Raw genomic sequence first — 21,394 nt, forward strand, 5'->3', positions numbered from 1 at the left:
GATTTTTTAAGGTTACAATCAAACCATTTTGGGATCTATCACTCGATACACGGATGTAATTACCAACAAACTCAATCTCACTTAGTAGGGAACTCTTTGGAACAGCTAAGAAGGTTTTATATATCTTGTATTCCCACCATATTTGGTCTTTTTTCCAGTCTACATATTCGGAATCATCATCAGAATAATCATTAGAATAACGAATAGATGATACATGAAGCCACTCCAAAACATTTGCATTGCTGAGAATGTATTCTAGCAAATTCAAATTATTGGCATTCCCTTCCATTTTCAATATTTCAAACCTCTTGAGTGTACTTAACAAACGCCGTGGAATTGGGTTACGGACATTAAGATGGGCTACATTATAGAAGATTGATCCAACATCAACACTCAAGCAATCAAGGGCTTCGAAGAAACTTAGAACAAAACCCAGGCTAATAAACTCAACATCAGAAATCCTTGGAAGAAACGGTAGTATTAGGCCAAATTTATCAGTAGATAATTCCATCAAATCCCAAATACAAAGTTCTGCCTTAATTAACTTACTTGGGTACTCGACAAAGCTGTAATACCCAAGTAAACCATCTAGCGCAAGGTGTTCCAGCAAAGGTGCATCAATCACAAAGTTGACGCCTCGAGGTTATATTCGATTAATAATCAATCAATGCCCATAATTTTTGTAGATCATCCAAACGAATGTCACCCAATTCAAGCTTCTTCAAATTAGGAAGTTTAACTATTCCCTTTCTAATTTCAGGCAATATACATTAAGAGCATCCACCCAATTGAAGCTCAACTAATGATGGAATTTCAAAGATACAAGTGAGCAAATAAACATTAGGAGTGAAACCAGATCTAGGGTCAAGAATTACCTTGATTGTAGCCACATTTCGAGCAGAAAGTAAACGAATAAATGACTTCAATGTCGCCGGGCATAGCTTAGCATTCTTGCCTAAGTCAGGGATACGGAGGTTGAAGGTTTGGATATGCGGGGAGGTGATTTTGATTTATGTGGGAGTTCGGTTTATGGTTTATTCAAGGGTTTTAACTTTTAATCAATAAGGGTGGTGTTTGGCTCAAGCATATTAGGCGTAAGGTATATATGGGTGACCAAAATCCATACTTTATATTTGTTTTCATAAATCTATACTTCTATACTTAGTATTTAAAAACATAAACCATAATTTTCATATGACACATGTCATCACAAGTCACTCACTACCACATATTACACATGTCACCCCTTTTAATCTTTTTGTTTAAGTCTTTATACATTCTATAACTTGCAAATCCAATTAAGAAAATGAAGTGTTTCATTTTCATCATAATAAAATAAAGTTGAACCAATTAATATACATCACATAAACATATGAATTGAATTATATAAAAATTGTCTTTTCAACTAATAGACTTAAAATATAACTTAAACCAATATGTCATTTCATATTCTATAATCTTCATATATATATATGTAACTAATTTTCCTTTATCTTTTTCTCCACTTCTACCCTCATTCTTTTTTTCCTTTTAAGTTTTAGCAATGAAACAATTACTTCGTATTCCATATCAAAAGTTTCAACTACTTAAAAATATACCTACATATGAAATAACCTAAATATGAACCCGTGCATCGAACGGGCCAAAAGGCTAGTTTTATTTTTCAAACTCATACCTCAAAACCCCCACGGTATGGGTTTTTGAAACCCAATGGGGGAGGTGGGTATGGCTCATACCCACACCTTTAGGTTTAACATTAAATAACAACTATCATTCCTAGATAAAAACCAAACATATGAAATCAAGTATCAAGTTCCAACCCCATACCACCCAGGTTTCATTCTTCATTCCAAACTCATACCATTGTTTGAACCAAACGTCCCCTAAACAGTTTGATACTCGTGCAAAAGAATCGTGGGCCATGGATTGATAGAGTTAGGAAATTAAACAAGAGGATAAATAGACAATGCTTAATTTGACGAAAATAGCTGGTGAGGGGTTGAAGTCTTTATTTTCGGAGAAGGTGATGAACTGATGATTGATGAAGATGCAAAAGTAGGGAAGAAGATAAAAGTAAGAGTTAAGAATAAGAGTCGGTACTAAACTTTGGCAAAAGTTACAAATAGGGGACTCAACTTTCAGAAGTAGCAAATTGGGTACTACACTATGAGATAGTACTTGCCGGAGAGAATATTCTGGCCACTTAACCTATACTAACAGGTTGTAACAAGTTTATCCAAAACCTCACTTAAATCACCTCGCAAATACCAAAGATACCCAGCAAAATTACTCCTAATAGTCCTAATTACAATATGAGCATTTTGCCTGAGGCAAAAACTGTGTGGTTTCGACGAAAATCTAGACTCAGACACAAGTTCAAGAATCAACAACAAAGCCTCCATATACAACAACACGGTGAAACGGTAGGTAATTATCTAGAACTAAACAGCTTCATCAACATTGGTTTAGAGGTAATTTTAATAATGGGTTTTTTAATTGGACCATACTATTATAGTACAATTTAGTTTTCATATTTCAATGAAATTGGCCTTTAACACGGCATTACGAATCGATAGAAGATGATGCAATGTCTACGAGTGAGTAGCGCTGGAGTTAGGAAATGAATAGTAAATGCTCTTGAACATTTAATCTATAGTTTTAAAAATAAAATATTAATTTTTATATGTAACTGCTAGTCAACCGCTACTTTACCAAACACTCATATCTAAATTATTTATGTTTACAGCTAACAACTACCTACACAGCTACAACTACCTTCGCAACTATATTTTACCAAACACACCCTTTATCTTAGACTTCAAGGTATTTGAAAAAAAAAGATTTTTTTTACAGCTAATAATAAGTTAGTTATTAAATTACTTGTATAACCTGCTAAAAAAGGTAAAACAAGTGGAGTACAAAGTTTAGTACTCAATATGCAACAAGTGAAAGATGAGCACTCAATCTGCAATAAATAGCAAAGTTTAGTACCTAGTCTTATACTTCACTCATAAAAGCAATGCTCACTAACTGTGAACTTTGACCAACGGCAAGACTACTAACGTTACTTGAGTTTTTGGACAAAAATATAAATTGACAAAATTATCCTTACTATTTATGATTAAATAGTCCAATATACCCTTTGATTAACAAATCTTCTTTATCAAATTGATAAACTTGAATTTGCTCAACAATTAAAGGACTAATTTTTAGACTAAATCTATAATAGTATAATTGTATAGTCACTTCACCACAATCCCCCAAATTCTCAAATTCTATTGATTACACTTATTTTTTTTTTTTTTTATAAATAATTCTTTGTTCTTCAATTTCACTCTTGTATTTCTTTCCTCTTTATTTCTCACCCAAATTTCTCTCACTGCTGCTCGCAATTTCTCTCTCTTCTCCCAAATTTTATAAGAACTATAGACCCTAATGACTTTATGGTCAATTACATTCCACGGCTAATTAGCAAGATAAAAACAAGGATCCGCGATCATTTTTAACACCTATGATGTGTTAAATCACGATGTTCTTGAAGCTCTATCCTCCGATTTCCCTTCCCTTTACACTGCAAATACGTTTTTGAATTGCTTTATGGAATATCAGTATAATTTATTTGATTTTGCTATTGTTGAATTTTGATTTCAATTTTAAATTGCGTTTCTTTCGTTGTTTTTTAGTACATTTTTACTTGTAAATTGTGGAATGAAGTAATCTAGCTTCAAATAAATGATAAATATCTATTGTGTATAGTGAAAATAAAAAGGGGTCACTTTTGTGGAAAAAAAAAGGGTAACTTTTGAAAAAAAAAATTAAAAAAGGGCCACTTTTGTTAAAAAAAAAAAAAAAAAAAAAGCAAGGTTCCTTTTGTGAAAATATGGATCACTTAAAAAAAAAATCTATAATATTACTTTTCACACGCGCAAAATGTTCGATGTACAATAAAATTATTGTAAACCGGGGGCATGCAAAAGTTATTGAAAAAAATACGCAAGTTGTAGGGAATAATTTCAAGCCTTTAAAATCCCACTAGCTTGAACCCCATTGTGATCATACACTAAAGTACGGTGGCGTCCAAAAGGGAAGAAGATAGAGCAAAAAGAGTCGCCAACAAGTTTTTTAGGAACTTGTAAACCATCACGAGGTGAAGGTTACACCCCTTAACAATCCAAGAGATCGTCAACTCCATAAGGTCATGAACCAAATAAGGGTTCGGGAATGATGGTACAAATCCAACCTAAAAGAGATTGAACCTGCCCTAATATAGGCCTCTACTTTATTCTGCTCGTATTCATGTGCACTTTCTGATTAACATGCAATCAATAGGATTAACCCTAAACATGTTTAATCTATGTTGGTTGAATTTAATGCACAAATAAACTATTATTGGCGATCACTTGAATTTATAATCACAGTTAACCCTAAACAAGATTATTAATATCTTATTAAGCGTGGTTGCAAGTACAAAATTCCCTTTAAACATGCATAAAAAGGTGTGATCAAGCAATAACAATAATAATGTATCAAGCAACATAATAATAATCATGATAATAATAATAATCATCATAAAATTATAATCATAATCAAAACAATAACAATCATAAATATTAGGAAGAGAATAAAAGGCATCATACTTTTAATCATACTTAATATTAAAGTTACCCTAGACATGATACTAGGAATCAAAATAACAATCTAAGCATGATTTCTATATCATAATATCAATTAAACCATTAAAGTACTTACTTGGATGCCTCGTACCTCTTTCTAATAACAAAATACACACATTAGTAACTTCAAGGAAAACAATAAACAAACAATTAAATTAAATAATTGAAATAGAGATTTGGGACCAAACCCTCAGAAATTAAACCTTTCACATCTAGGACGAAGGCAACTTCGAATATGGCTAGGTGTTTCTAGATCTTGTGAATGCGGAATTTTGTATTTGATAAAAGGCTAGTTTAGAAAGAGAGAGAGAGAATAATCAAGAAAATCTTGATGAGATTTGGTGATTGATTAAGAGAGAATTAGAGAATTAATGATTGCGAAAGAAAACTGATTGTTGATGAGAATTCATGAATGAAAACGGAGTTTTTAATACGATATTTATAGAGAAAATTAGCCAAAAAAAAGATAATTTAACAAAACAGAGTCTGAAGACCACAAAAACACATTGGCGCCAACCCTGGCTAGTTGGCGCCAGCACCAGTGGCTAGCGCCTGGCGCCAATGGCTAACGTCTGGCGCCAAGCCTGGTTCCAGGCGCCAAGGCCTGGGGTTGGACGCCAAATCGGCTTTTAACGCGTTTTCGAAAATCTGATAAACTTACCGTACTGGAAGATAAAATAATATAATTTCCATCGAAAATGCTATTTGATCTTGATTAAAACTCTGAATAGTCCTAATTGAATTAGGAATTATAAGACCTTCTAGAATGTTCTAGAAGACTAAAACCATTCCTAATTGCATTAGGAATGATAAATTATATTAGGCCCTCCCCTAAATCATTAGGCCGTACATAAAGCTCGAACCGGGCCCAGTTTAGTAAATTGGCCATAATTTCCTCAATATTCATCGAAATTGGGCTTATAATATATCGTTGGAAAGTTCTTTGCAAGCCCCATCCAACTACACCATTATTGGACCCATATCATGGACCAACCAAACTGGATTGGCTGTTTTCTTAAAATAAAGTTTTCAAAAACAGAGAGAAGAGAAAAGAAATAAAACTTTCCGCAACACTAGACATTTCCACACTTTCATTTCATTCGATTATGATTCGACGTGAAAGACACTCATCACTGGGTTTGGTTTTGGGGAGACACAAATGGGTGCCTACACAAGTACTAAATGCAGTACAAAATAATCTAAATGCAGAAATTAATTAATGATACGAAAATAATATTCCCTCTGTGTTTTTTAAAGTGTTACACTTACCAAATCCGGCCGTGTTTTAATAAGTGTTATACTTACTTTTTTGGCAAAAAGCTACATTAAAATATATATCTCTCTCCTCTCATGGTCCCCACCTAAACCCACTACTATTTTTTTTTTTTAAATATATCTCTCCTCTCACATTCATTATTTTTCAATAAACTATTAACCCCACTATCTTTCTTTTTCAATTCTTTAATACTCTAAGTACCCCACTTGTCTCTTATTTTATTTAAGTCAATTAAATTGCCTAAAACTATGTGCCGGTCAAAGTGTAACACTTAAAAAAACACGCAGTAGTAAAAAGACGGGCTATTTGCCTAAATTTTTGAACACATTACAGTAGTTGTCAAAAAAAAAAAAAAAAAAAAAAAAAAAAAAAAAAAAAAAAAAAAAAAAAAAACAGGACAAAATTAAAAAAATCAAACCTGAGGGAGTATTATTTTTACTACTCCCACGCACAAATAAAAGGATTGAAACCACAAAAAGTGAATGATGTAAAGATTCAAACGATAAAAAAAACAAGGGGAGAAATAGTCAGGGACTCGGGGATAAATCGTACCAACACTTTAAACTTCTATAGCCCAAAGTCCCAAACGGTCTAAGAAAATTGCTTTATGTACAAATAAGATAATTTTGTCTCACTAAGCTCTTTGTCAAACACTTCCATTAGACTTCATTATTTTACCCCTAGCAAAAATAGGACAATTATCAGTTTTTTATTCTTTGATTTATGAATCAGTGAAGGTGACTTCATGAATTGCATAGATGATCAAGGTTTATTGAGGAAAGGAGGCACAATAGCCAATAAACACTAAGTAAATTAATATGCTCTTAACTTTTTAAGGGCATATAATCTTTGGGTTGGCAGATCACTTGATTCAATGATCAATTGGTTGTTCAGGGATGAGGCATCAATCTATCTAGTATAAATTTAGGTAAAAAAAACCCAGAAAAAGATAGAATAACCTCTCGTAGTTAACAAAAAAAAGTCATTAGCAATGCACATATTAAAATTTTATAACAAAAGACGCATATTCTAAATAAATAAACTTAAATCACCGCTAGAGTATTCACAATTGATAGGAGACTAATCAAGAAGAAGATTTATGATATTAACACAAGGGATTTTTGACACCATTTGAATCAAAGCTCCATGAATGCGGACCAGATTTAAGCACAAACGCACCAGAACAATCCTAATAACAGCATGTAGCATCACTGTGTAAGCTTTTCCCACCTTCTAGGACAGGCCAATCCAATTCAACTACTGAAGTTATTGATGTACAAACAAGAGCCTTGATTTACCCTTCACACACTATAGTTGTAAACTCAAGAATGTTAAATGACTGACAGTACAACGAACATTCCTACATTGCATCTCTGAAGCAAATCTCCTTCCTTGCAAAGTCTGGTAAAAGCTTGCTCCCTCGGCTTTGATTATGTTTTCCCCCGCAATAACTTGCAGCTTAAAATCTTCATTATTAATAGCACCTGAAAGCACCAAACAATAACAGAATATAGCAGAAGTGGTAAAATTTGCAAATCACTTATTAAAGAGCTCGGAAGCTGTACTCATGCTTCAAAAATTCATTTAGCTTGATTGTTGGTGTATCACCTGTTGCATCCACGATGCATCTCTAAAGAGCATTGAAATAGTCACCATTTACACTTGAGTGCAACATTCCTACACTAAAACCTCGAAAATTTAATTGATAGATTTCAGCTTATAAAGGTTAGTAGGTGATTCAAGTCTGAAATTGTTGATCCTTAACCAAGAACAAACAGTATAAAATGCATCACCTACAAATTAAAGAAAGCCTAACAATTGTTTCCTTTGGCAATTTTTCAACTTACATACAAATTAAGTTTCATGTTGTAGCATGAAACAATAGTATAAGAGAGAGACATCTTAATAATAAGGTATGACAAAAGTGGAACTAAAGCACAAGTGCAACTCATGCCAATATTACAGTTTTCTGTTCTCTGTGTATATACACTTATACCAACTGATTCAATGGTATAAAAGTCCATACAACAAAGAGTGTTGGATTAATAATGACACTGAAATTTGAATCACTAGCTAGATTAGGGGCAATATAATTTCATTTTTTTTTTTTTTTTTTTTTTTTTTTTTTTTTTTTTTTTTTTTTGTAGATAAGCTAGACAGTCACAATTAGCAGCATCACATTATCAGACTATCAAAATGAACCCTGAAAGTCTGAAACTCCTCTTATCCTCTAGTTCCTTAACCCCAACTCTCCTAAATCCCAAAATCACTCCTACAAAGCTACAAGTCTACAACAGTCGATTATAGGCTATAAGCCGATAATGATGAGGATGAGAACCTCAGATTGCGATTTCGGTATATAAGCTCACATATCAGGTAAATATTTCACAAACTTAAAACATTAGAGGAATTATTTGACAAATAAGTAAATAACCATTCTACTCATCATAATAAGATAGTTTAAACGTACATATTCATAGACAATAGAAATTGCTATAAGCTAATACTGCGATGCAGGATTCCGATCATTGGAGGTTACAATCAATCCATTTTGAGGACCATTACTCGATACACAAATGTAATTGCCAACAAACTTAACCTCGCTAGGTAGGGAACTCTTGGGAACAAATAACAATGTTTTAAATATCTTGTATTCCCACCATAATTGGTCTCTTTTTAGGTCATTTTCATCCTTAGAATCACTATCATTATCATCAAAAAAATTACGATAATTATCGAAACCATGAAAATCATAAACCGTTGTTAAATAAAGCCGCTCCAAAACATTTGCGTCACGTAGAATGTACTTTAGCAACTTGACACTATTGGCTTTTCCCTTCATTTGCATTATTTCAAGCCTCTTGAGCTTACTTAACAAACACAACGGAATTGGATTATGTACATCAAAGTCCTCAAACCCAAAAGCACTCAATTTAAGATGGGTTAAATTACGGAAGATTGACCCAAGATCCACATCCATGTTACTAAGGACTTTGAAGAAACTCGGATAATAATCAAGGCTAGCAGACTCGACACCTGAAATCCTTTGAACAACCTGTAGTATTTTGGCAGATAAATCAGTATATCTTTTGCCTACATAAAAGTCGTTAATACAAAGTTCTGCCTTAATTAATTTACTTGGATACTCGACAAAGCTGTAATACCCAAGATAACCATGTAGCACAAGGTGTTCTAGCAAAGGTGTATCAATCACAAACTTAACATCTCGAGTTCGTATTCGATTAATCATCAATAATGATTTCAACTTGGGTGATGATATATTCACAACTCCTACATTGGCTGCATTGTCAAAAACCGGTTTTAAAGACAAAACTTCCAAAACAGGGCAAGACTTGATCAATGCCCATAACTTTTGGTAACAATCCAATTGAATCTCAACCAATTCAAGTTTCTTCAAATTAGGAAGATTAACAACTCCCCTTTTAACGTTAGGCAATTTGCAATAAAAGTATCCATCCAACTTAAGCTCTACTAGTGATCGAATTTTAAAGATACATCTGGGTACAAAATCAACAGGTTTAAAATAACATAAAGAGTCAAGACTTATGTTAATTGTAGCTACATTCCGTATACGAACTAGATTAGTAATTGATGTCAATGTCCGCGAGAAAAGTTTAGATTTTGCGTGCGAGAAAGGGATGTGAAGGTTAAAGGTTTGGATATGTGGGGAGGTGATTTGTCGGAGGATATGGAGTATGGTAGCTCTGAATTTCATGAACGTATGATCTAGAGATGTGTAGGTATTGGAAGGCCAAAGTTCCCATTGTTTGTCGAAGGAGAGGTGGGTGAGTTGAGTCCAGAGGTGGCGCCACCGATGAGATAAGACGGAGGTTGCGGCGGCAGATTTTAATGGGAGCAAAGAGAGTATTTCGATCAAAAGGGTGTCTGGGAGTAAGCTTAATCTGTCTTCTACACTATTGTCACAAAAATAGTTTGATGTGGCCAACCACATGTAAAAAATTGGGATATATACTCAATATATTATCAAAAGGGTGTCTGGGAGTAAGCCTTTTTTTTTTTTTTTTTGTGTTCCACCGGTTCATCGTCTATGTATAGAGTATCATTAATATTTTTTTTTTATGAAGAAGAATATTATCATATATATATAAAGCTAAATTTTTAGCAATGTCATGATATTACGACACTTGATTTAGAATTCTATTTGGATAAACTTAAATAGATTTCATAAAATAAAAAGTTAGTTTAGAATTCTATTTGGATAGTATTTTAGGATAAAATTGTTAGTTTAGAGTTTTATTATTGATAAATTATCAATATTTCAGATGTATAAATTGAATTATAATTTTATCCAATAAAATTATTAGATTATAATTCTCAAAAATTATGGAAATAGTTCAAAGCGTAAAACATCCATTTATAACATATACTTATTGGTAAAATTATATACTTCACATCTAATAGAATGGATACATGTCAATTAGGATTGGGTTATGAAGCATCTCGGATTGGGTCACTTCAAGTGATGAGTCAAGAAATGTTCATCCCTTGAACAAAGTTTTGGGTTCGGGTCAATCCAACGTGCTTTGAACATTTATTTATGTATGATGAAAAAAAAAAAATTGTGACCATCACATTAAGGCTATGTTTGGATAACAAAAAATGGAAGGAAAGGAAGGAAAGGGAAGGGAAAGGGAGCGAGACAAACTTCTTTGTTTGGATAATATGTTGGGGGAGGGAAGGGGAGGGGGAGGGAGGGATCCATTTTCCCTCCTCCTTTAATAAATATCATCCCTTCAAAATTGGAGAGATTTGGAGGAAAAATGGAGCTCATTATTTTCTCCACTTTCCCTTCCTTCCCCTTCCTCCTATTTCCCTCCCTTCCATTTCCCTTCTAATTTGTTATCCAAACATAGCATAAGTCAATAATATGCCGCCAAACTAAACTAAACCCTGAAACTCTTCTTCCCAGTAATCTAGACCACCCCTCAATATCTCTCCATTTCCCTCATCCTCTTCATTACACAATCATCTTCTAAACCTGGAAAACAAAGAGAAATTCCAATTAAAAACATAGGATGATATTATCTCATCTCCCCAAACTTCAAACCCAATTTCTCCTCCCTCTAAAACCCAAAACCCCTAAATCCCATTTCAATCAATACCTCCTCAAATTTCGCCAATCCCCAATTTACTCTCTTTTCTCTTCATTATCCCCTGTTCTCCCTACCCAAAACCCTAAATCCCCAAATTTACTCCCACAACAATCAATTATTGATGATATTGATGATGATGAACAACCCCAGATTGAGATTTCTGTAGATAACTATTTGTAATTGTGCCCCCATAATCTTACATCATACCAGGGGCGGATCTAGGGGGGTTCATTGAACCCACAAATTTTTAGGAAAAAAATTATAAGTTTTAATTTTATTTTTATTTTTTAAAAAAAAAGGGTTAAAACGAATTTTTGTGAGATAAATAATCACATGTGTAAGTTTGGTGCATTGGTAAGGCTCTGAATAATAGAGCAGCGCGCCCCTCTTAGAGTCATAGGTCCACCTACCGGCGACCGGCTCACGGACGACAATTCTGACTTCTGAATTTAGAGTTCTTGGAGAATTGTGAGTCCTCTTATTAATCTCTTATTCCTCCACTCCTCTTAATTCTTAATCTTTATTTGTTTGTTTTAGTTTTTTAATTGATTTATGGTTTTGATAATTTGATATATTGTTGATTACTTGAATTGTTGACAAATTGAATTGTAGAAACTTAGAAGTTAGAATTATAAATTTTTACTTGGTATTTTAATTGATATTTGATAATTAGAAGAAGTTTATATTGTCAAATTTGTGTTTATTAGGGACTTGAGATTTTAATTGATAATTAATTGTTTATTTTGTGTATTATTTAGCTTTTGTTCTAAGTAATGCCCCGGGAAATAATCAAATGACTTTTCCTTTAATTAGTTTACTTGTTGATAAGACTAGCACTGATCCTTCCGGTGGCGACTGCAAGCGTTGAACGAGTGTTTCCATCGATGACTTATGTAAAAAATAAGTTGCGAATAGTATGGGTGATCAACTATTGAATGATAATTTAGTTACTTATCTTGAGAGAGACTTATTTACAAGAGTATGAAAACTCGAAGAATGCTTTTGTAGGTTTTTTTTTTTTTTTGTAATTCATCCATTTGTGATAAATAATTTGAATTTATGTATTGAATATTCAATCAATATATGATCATCGTTTTCTTTTATAAGATTTCGAACCCACAGTTCGGAATTCCTGGATACGCCACTGCATCATACACTTTAATTCAATTTTAAGTTTGAGTGCTCAAATTTAGAAGGGGTCCAACATTACATTTGCACTTAACAAGTATACTAATAATGCACAAGTGGTAAATGCAGAATTTGTAAAAATTAGTGTGAAAACTGAGGATTGCCCTTCTGATGGGTTGCCTGAATTTGCCGTTAACTTAGTTACAAAGACCTTAACCATTTTACTCGTACTTAACTTAGTTACGGAGACCTTTCAGTACACAAAAGCAAGTTAGACATACAGGTTCAAAGACAACAAAAATTGCTATCTGCTGATACTTTCATCAGTTTAAGAAACACAGAGAATTTCCACCATAGTACGTCTCTGTTGTAGTCTTTACCATCAGAATCAGAATCATCATTAGGGAAAGGTTAACACTTAACAGAGGGTTTAAATCTAATAAATAGTGGGATTTATCTTTTTTTTTTTTTAATTAGAAACTCATAAAGCTTAAGCTATCCAAATAGACTTCCTCAAAAAAAAAAAATAAATAAATAAATTTAAAAATGAAGCTATCCAAATAGGCTGTGGGATTTATCCTTGGTGTGACATGAATATTTGATTTAATATATATCCAATCAATCGATATGTGTGAGTGTGTGATGAATAACTTATACTACCAAGTAAATTTTAAAACGAACAATGTTGGTTATATATTACTTCATCCATTTTATAATGTTAGTCTCATATGAAATAATCACATAAAATAAAATAAAAAGAATAAAAAGAATATTTGAAATCTAACATATTACTCCGTACAAATTAATTCATAATTAGTTTACCTCAATTAAGTTTTTGATTTTTTTTTTTTTTGGAGAAGTATAAGTCATTATTGCAAAATTCAAGGTTTAGCCATATGAGCAAAAATATTCTAGAAAGGTTATTAAAGCTTATTAAATGATGTTTTTTTTATATACTTATTATTAAATGTAATTAAGGTTTTTTTTTTAGAATTCCCTATGATTGCAAGTTACAAGTTGGAAAATACCTACAATATAATAGGCCAAATATAATTATTATGATTGTATATATAATTCAAGAGGTCAGTTATCACTTTACTTTGCGAGCATATAAGTATATACATGGCTTCCTAACTAAGGAGAAAAAATGCCGCAAGTTTAATAAATTTACTAAAGAATGACATGCTTCAGGCATAAGTTGAATAATCCACAAACAAAATCAACTAGGCATGACAATCATACTATAAATGACAAAGTTAAGAGTCATCTCCCATTCCCTAAGTCCCTATATAAAATTAACTCATACATCAAAATCTCTGACCCCAGGACCGACCTAAAAGAAACTCTTACAACGAACAAAAATTATACGGTATCTGAGGATGTGTTGGCCCTGCGAGATCTCTTCCTCTTTCGAGGCCTGCTTCTCTTCGTATCACTATCGGTCTTGTCAGCCTGCAATAGATTCATGTATCAGTGTGAGATAATAGCTTCAATAACCATGCTAGCAGATTAGTTTCGTCCATGGGTAGCACAAAGGCCAATGGAGGAATTTGAACCTATGACCTTAGTCTTTATCATTAAGCCAAAACCTCATTGGCAGGCATGCTATACAAATTATTGTGCAATGGCGTTTAATGCTCTAATAAGAAGCTAAACCATAATAAACGAAGCCTGCTTCCACATGCAACTAATGCAAAGAACATAGAACAATATTGTGGAAAAAAAAAAACCATGAAATTTCTTCATTAGATTAAGAATCTAATGCACATTTCATGGCTTCGAGTAGCAAGGAGTCTAATAAATATGGTATAAACAACTGAATAATGAAAGAAAGTTGGGGAAGGAGAACCGCAAGTCAACACCAGTAATCCTAGAAGACTGCGGTAATCAGTCTGTCACTATTTTTTACCTTAAAATCTAGCCAATACCCAGAAAGGTCATACTTTACAGACACATATTTGCCTTGTACCTAATATGACTGAAACATGACACCCATTGGCAAGATACGTAATGTTAGATCTTGAGAAATAGGACTATGAAACATAAATATAAACAAGATCCTTAAGGCACTTCCTAACTGTTTCATTTTTGTTCTAATAACAGAGCAAGCAAAACAGCCAACAGCTTTTGTTCAAGACTTAACTCAGCTTAAAGTCTTAAACCAATAGCTATATAAATGTTTGACAAATGTGAAACATTAATTAAAGCTTCAAAAGAACTCAACAACCCCCAACCCATCCAAAGTCTTCTCTTGACACTTCTTCCCTCCACAATCCACACCCCTAAAAACAGGAAAAAAGAGAAAGTAACATAGCCATCTCCATAACTATACCATTACCAGAATTTTATAGCATTCATTAGTAATTTATCGATAGCAAATGCAAAACCTGAACTGCATTGCTGCACTAAGATGTTTGCAAATTCATCAACGTAATAGATAAAAGATAGCTTGAAAGGCTTACCTTCCCAGCACTAGGACCCGAACTGCTGATAGTTTTCTTCTTTTTACACGACAGCGGGTTTGGACCCTGCAAGGTTGGGTGGAACAATGAAAGCCTGAGTTAGATGACCACATAAAACAAAATGATGAAACAGGAAGAAATACATCATTATCAAGTGTATTAGCACCTTTAAAATAGCCTTAATCATGAGGGGAAAAAATAACAGATATTAGGTATATTCCATTACTCATAAGTCCAACATCAGTGAGGATACAGGTACATTCAGATTATGTCCTCGATTGACCAGAGCAAGAGCTCTTGTAATTCAAACCCTAGATCTGAAATAATTTCACTACAGCACCTTCATGACCACTAAATACGGGTAGAAGGCCAGGCTGAAGGTATGTGTTAATAAGTTTCCCCTTCTCCTTCCTTTCTCTACTCTATCAATCTCTATCCTGATAATAAAGTCATATTTATCTAAGACGTGTATCCTAGGAATGTCCTGCATCATGCCATATTGCACCAACAGCCAATATCTAGGAACAAAGTACGAGCCAGAGCAATTAAACTCTCAACCTTCGGAAAGGCTACAAAAAAACATGATTCCATATACCACTGTCCTTAAGGGTTGATGTAACTGTCAAAGTAATATAGCTGCCATTAGGTTCCTAGGTTCCATAGTTCCAGTATATAATCAGGAAGAATACCTCCTTGGTAACCTATACCATAGTCCATAGGACTAACAGTATAATCTTCTATTTGATTTTGGAAACAGGTTCAAGTTGTGCAGATATACTACTCATAGCATCGGAACTACATTAAAAACAGGTTCAAGTTGTGCAGATATACTTAAATGTCAATGTTCCTAAAGTAGATCAAAGCCAATGAGAAATGGCTCCTTTTTCCCAACATGTTAGACCACTAAAGAGGCTAGGAGGAGGCAGGGAGAATGGCACACAAACACATGCAGTGAGATTATACAAAAAATAGATAAATAAATAAAGAAAAAGTACACGTATGTGATTTCATCAGGTGTAACGGATTATAACCTTTGCTCTTTTCTTTTTAAATTGAGCCTTGTCTTTTGCATGAATTGCATCTGTCTTACTAGGCACTCGACTTACTACAGGCTGACCCGGCAAATCCTCATCGTCAGTTCCTTCCTCTGCTGGGTCCTTTAATTCCTTGGTATTCAATATGCCCTTTACTCTCTTTTGTAACAACATATATTCTGAATCAGTCATATGTAGCCTTTCTTCTTCAGCAGCCTTCACAAAGTCACGCTGATATGATGAAAGTTGCTCAAGAAATACAGCATTTCGCAAACCAAACATCACTGGGACTCCAGGTACCTGTGAAGAATTTAGAACAATGAATTAGTGATATGAATCCAGTCAGGAACATCTTCATAAACTTAAAATTGTGTTTGGATAACAGTCACAGAAGCAAAAGGGAAGAGGGGAAAAGGTAAGCTTACCCTCTGCACCTATCCAGCATTATAAAGCTTTAAATAATTATTGTACTGGTTAAGGACTTAAGGCTATAATGCTATATTCTATCATTGAGCAGTTCGTAACAATAAATTTCTTTTGAATAAATATTGAATTCTTAAGTACCATCATAGAAGATTAAAAATAATAGAGAACAAAGGCAATAACTAAAGTTACCTTTCGGGACTTCTTTCGTAACTCAATGTCTTGTGTAGCAACAAAGAAGTGTTCAGGATTATTTTCTCCAATAACTTCTATTATACAATTTAAGGCACTTTCCTGTTCTCCATGCTCACATCTGCCACAATGTCAAGTGTTAAACTATATCAAGGAAACTCATTGTTTTGATCAAAGAAAATCTGCAAACAAAATTCTTTATGGTAGTATCATATAAAAAAAAAACCCATGCAACCATTCAAAATTTAAACAGCCAAAAGACTCCAGGAAAATCTTTAAATTTACCAAGCATAAGCCTCTTCAAGCACACAGTGACACAGACTGATGACACTAAACATATTTAGATGCCATACCCAATCCATCAAAGTGCCTTTTCAAAATATATCAATGTTTCTCTGACTGCCAAGTCAGAGAGAAACTGCAATAATGTATCATGAAACATCTTACAAGAAGTCAGTATACAAAGAATATGGATGCTCTCAGTCTACAATCTATCTCTAATTGCCTAAGTCAGACAGAAACTGAGGGCAATAATAAATCATGAAACAACTTACAAGAAAAATCAGTCTTAAATGGGAGTATTTAGTTCAAGTAATTTAGGTATAAGGTATGGGTTTAATATAGGTAAAACAAAATATCAATTTCCAAACACATACTTCCTCCATTCTTTTTTACTTGACCCACTTTGACTTTTACACTATTCACCACCCCTCCTTTGACTGTCTTTTGTGGATTATATGTACAGAAAAACATATTCATGTGGGATCTTGTTAGATTCATCTCAATATAAACCATAATAATATATAATTTATATAATTTTTACTATAGAGGATTAAAGTTATTGAAGTTAAATTCTGCATTGGGCAAACGTGATAAATTAAACAGGTCAAAGAAAAAAGAACGAAGGAAGTACCTTAAACCCACAAGGTATAGAGTTTAGAAACACAAGGAGGGAAAAGGTGTGTGTGACTCAATCCATATCTTCAAGTATCAAATAAAAAAAAAATGTTCATTGCTGAACAAAGCCAAGCACATAGTATTGTATATCAAATCCGACTCATACCACTCTGTGAACAGAATATGGATGCTCTAACTGCCTAGTCAGACACACACTGCTACTAAGAGCAACCTTATATCATAAAACACCTTACAAGAAAAATCAGTCTAAAATGAACATAGGAGGCCTGATGAGCTTATGGGGGTGTTTGGTTTAGAGCTTTTTGGAGAAAAAAGTGTTGTAGGATCATTTCAAAAAGCTATTTGGGGTTTTTGGTAAAAAGTTGTTTGAAATAGCTTTTTAAATCCAAAAAAAACTCTCTTTCAAAAAGCTCATATGAGGAGCTATTTGAAAGAGCTTTTAGCTTTTTGGTCGTTGATACATTTAAACAACAAATAACTAGCAGCTATTTACCAAACACTAATACACAAACAATTGATTACAATCAGCTAGTTGAAACACCTAATGCAAACAACTATACCTCTTTGCCTCACCCTTTCTTATTTCGATAATTGTTTAGATAAGTTCAAAACAAGTTCAGATTTCCAATTTTCCATCAGAGTTAGGACAAAACGAGGTGCAAGAAAGAACTAAAAAAGGGTTTCTAAATTAGAGTGAATTCACCTAAGCAACGAAGCCAAGGATGAAGCCTTGATATATTTTAATAAATTAGATCAAAAAGGCATAGGACAGTATTTCAAAGGGAAAAAAATACAATACTGAGAAATTTAAATAGCTTATGCCTGGCATCAAAGAAGGAAAACATAGAATAAGATTACCATGAAAATAAAATCACTTGGAATTTGGAAATAGAAGATTTCAATGGAATTTCAGGTGCAGCTCCACTCTCACCTTCCTTCCAAATCCCCCCAACCTCCTTTTGTTTTGGTTTGCATATTGGTTTTGTACACAAGGGATGTCAAGCACCAAAGAAAGGAAGCACCTCGGTAGAAACCCACTGAACATTACCGGAAACTAACAAGAGGCATTCCAGTTGAATTAAATATCCTAGTAGTATAACTACACTACAAATTACACACTCCATATATGATTTCAACATTACAGGAAATCATACATTACAAAGTAAACCAACTCATTTCACACAATGGAACATTAATTCAAAATTGTTATACAAAACCCATAACAATAGCATAGTTAAGCAAACATTAAAACAAATTCCAATCCAAATTAAATTAAAAACTGCTAAAAAGAAGGAAAAATGAAAAGCAAACCTAGCAAGCTTGTAATCTCTCCGAGCAACACGATATGATTCAGCATGTGATTTTCCAAGAGACTTCAACTCTTCAATAACACATCTAATAAAAAACATACTCATTAAAAATTAATATTAAAAAATTAACCAAAAACGCAGAAAAAAAATTGAATAGTACTAAATACAATCAAAAGTAGAAATTACTTGGTAGTGAAGAGCTGAACAGAAGCACCAAGAGTGTTAGAGACAGTAGTTTCAGGAGAAAGATGATTAGAAACAAGGTGATGAACAAAGGTACCGTCGCATAGAACTTTGAATGGTTCTCGAAAACCAAAGCAAGCAGTGTAGAATCTGACGGTTTTTCTGTGACGCTTTTGCTTTTTGAATCTCATTGTTCAGGAGTTACAATTGAAGGAAGAAGAGTTTAGTAGGAGGAAGAATATTCAGAAGAGGAGTTTTGCTGATATCATTGCTGATTGGGGAGTTACTGTACATCGATCACCTCTTCTATTAGGAATTGAATTTGTGTGAGCTTGTAATGAGGGTTGTGCCTGCTAGGTGTTTGTTGATATGTCTAAGTGAAAAAATGATGGTGATGACTACTACACTACTACTTGTTGGACGGTGGCGGATCTAGGATTTCGGAGCTAGTGAGTCACCCTGAATTTGATGACCTGTAAAAGTACAAAACAAATTTGAATCTATCATTTCGGAGCTTCGTGGCATCTTATCAAAAATCCGACGAGCTTTCTCTAAAAACCCAAAACTCACATACATGTAAAGCAAATTGTTATGAGAAAACCCATCATTTAAAACCCAAATTTGATAACATGGGCATGAATTTGCTTGCCTTCTAAAATCCAATTATCAATGCGACAAGCTCTAACAAGAGAAGGAAACGTGAAATTATTAGCAAAACAGAGTCCTACAACATTCGTAAGTACAAAATCAAGCATTCCCTATCCAAATAGCATTGCAAACAAGTAAATAACCCCTGATTAAGGTGTTGTATATGGATGCATCTGGTTGGGGCATTTTATCAAACAGTTGGTGGGCATAAACCAAATCACCAGATTCCAACAAAGCACAAAACTTGATAGCTCTACCCATTACATCAAAGTATGAAACAATAAGTTCAATAACCAACTAATCAAGACTACAAAGTACCAATTTTACCAAATAAAGTTCAATTCAATTCAATATTTCAACACCACAATGAACATATTGAACAACCTTGTCAAAGTACAGTCAAGATTATGAAATTATAAAAGACTAAAATTATAATTAATTAAGTAATAACACAATAATTAACAATTTAATCAATCATATGACTGAAATTATACATAATTAAAATTAAAAGTAAATAACAAATTAAATAGTACATAATTTAAATTTTAATACAATAATACCTTGGTCAGTTGCTCTGCTTCAATCGGAGGTCACTCCGGTCGGTGGCGGCAGGCGGTGTGGCGGCGGTGCCTGGTTATCGTCGTAGATGGTGGCTGATGCTTACTGCGGTAGTGCTATGATGTGAGAGAGACAGAGTTAGGGTTGTGTCGCTTCAGACATTGAGTTTCGTTTGCTTTTGTTCGGTTGTCGCTTGAGACTTTTCATGATTTTGCCTTGTTTATTTTCCTTTTTTTTATTTTTTCAATAAACGGCAATGTTGGGTGTGGCCCAAATGATTTAGGCCCGTTGTTTTAGCAGAGTATTTAAACCCATAAAAATAGCATTCTTTTTTCTTTTTTTTTTTTTGCGATAAAAAAGCTATCAAATAAATGGAAAACTAACAAATACAACATCTGTCAACGAAAAGCTAAAACATAAAATACAACAACTGACGACGCCGGGCACAACCTGCTAACCAGTGAGCCGGAGTAACCCACAAATGAGGAACCTTTTGTACCTGGCAAACCAAAAGGGATTGAACCGAAACCCGCAACTCCTGAATGAGCCACCAAACCGAAATTTCCATTGACCCAGACGGAGGATAAAGAGCAAGAAGGGCAACACAATCTGTATAAACCCGAATTTTCAAGAAGCCTCTACGGATAGCAAACTCCAGACCCCAAACACAAGCTTGAAGCTCATACTGCAACGCTGAACTTGCCATAAAAGCTCGACATCCACCTCCTAGTACCTCGGAAGAATGAATATCACGAACTATCCAGCCTGCTCTAGCCCTATAAGGGGAACAATCTCAGGCCCCATCTATGATCAAACAAACCGTTGGAGAGATATTAGGTAACCCTCGCAGACACTGCCACCTGACATCCAAATTCCAAACATAGCATAGTTATGCAAACATTAAAACAAATTCCAATCCAAATTAAATTAAAAACTGCTAAAAAGAAGGAAAGATGAAAAGCAAACCTAGCAAGCTTGTAATCTCTCCGAGCAACACGATATGATTCAGCATGTGATTTTCCAAGAGACTTCAACTCTTCAATAACATATCTAATAATAATAAAAAATAAAAAAAAAAAACATACTCATTAGTTAAACTTTTGTTAAACTTTCCGTTAGTAGGGCCCAACCATAGTCTTTGCCACCTCCCAGCCACCCCTTAGCCCCCCTCCCTATGTCGGCTGCTGGAAACCTCGAAAACTACCTTCCAACTACCAAAACACCGATTACCGTGTTCCACCCGGTTGACCCTCTATGTACAAAGTATTATTAAGGTACTTTTTTTTAAAAAAAAACATTTTGAAAAATATTTTCATTAATAAATAGTCATACGACATCAATAATAATAATAATAATAATAATAATAATACTCCGTAAAGATTTATAAATCATAAATCTAGAGAAAATAACATAATTTTTACAATCAAAATCATGGCTTGAGATTACATTATTAC

At 33.7% G+C, this 21,394-nt stretch overlaps 2 protein-coding genes across 2 annotated transcripts; both read right to left on the bottom strand.

The window, feature by feature from the left end:
- Positions 1–8,449: 8,449 nt before the first annotated feature.
- On the bottom strand, positions 8,450–9,685 carry LOC110705869 (putative FBD-associated F-box protein At5g56390). Its single transcript, XM_021883802.1, has one exon. The coding sequence runs from the start codon at positions 9,683–9,685 to the stop codon at positions 8,450–8,452; it is 1,236 nt and encodes a 411-aa protein (XP_021739494.1).
- A 3,680-nt stretch (positions 9,686–13,365) lies between these two features.
- On the bottom strand, positions 13,366–20,858 carry LOC110705635 (rRNA-processing protein UTP23 homolog). The gene is made up of 7 exons (XM_021883537.1): positions 19,943–20,858; positions 18,738–19,207; positions 18,553–18,636; positions 16,324–16,444; positions 15,706–16,008; positions 14,675–14,740; positions 13,366–13,664 (listed from the first exon to the last, which is right to left on the bottom strand). The coding sequence occupies exons 2-7, from the start codon at positions 18,923–18,925 to the stop codon at positions 13,575–13,577; spliced, it is 852 nt and encodes a 283-aa protein (XP_021739229.1). The 5' UTR covers positions 18,926–19,207; positions 19,943–20,858; the 3' UTR covers positions 13,366–13,574.
- Between the last annotated feature and the right edge of the window lie 536 nt (positions 20,859–21,394).

This window comes from Chenopodium quinoa, unplaced genomic scaffold, assembly GCF_001683475.1.
Source record: "Chenopodium quinoa cultivar QQ74 unplaced genomic scaffold, ASM168347v1, whole genome shotgun sequence".
In the NCBI taxonomy this organism is placed as follows: domain Eukaryota; kingdom Viridiplantae; phylum Streptophyta; class Magnoliopsida; order Caryophyllales; family Amaranthaceae; genus Chenopodium; species Chenopodium quinoa.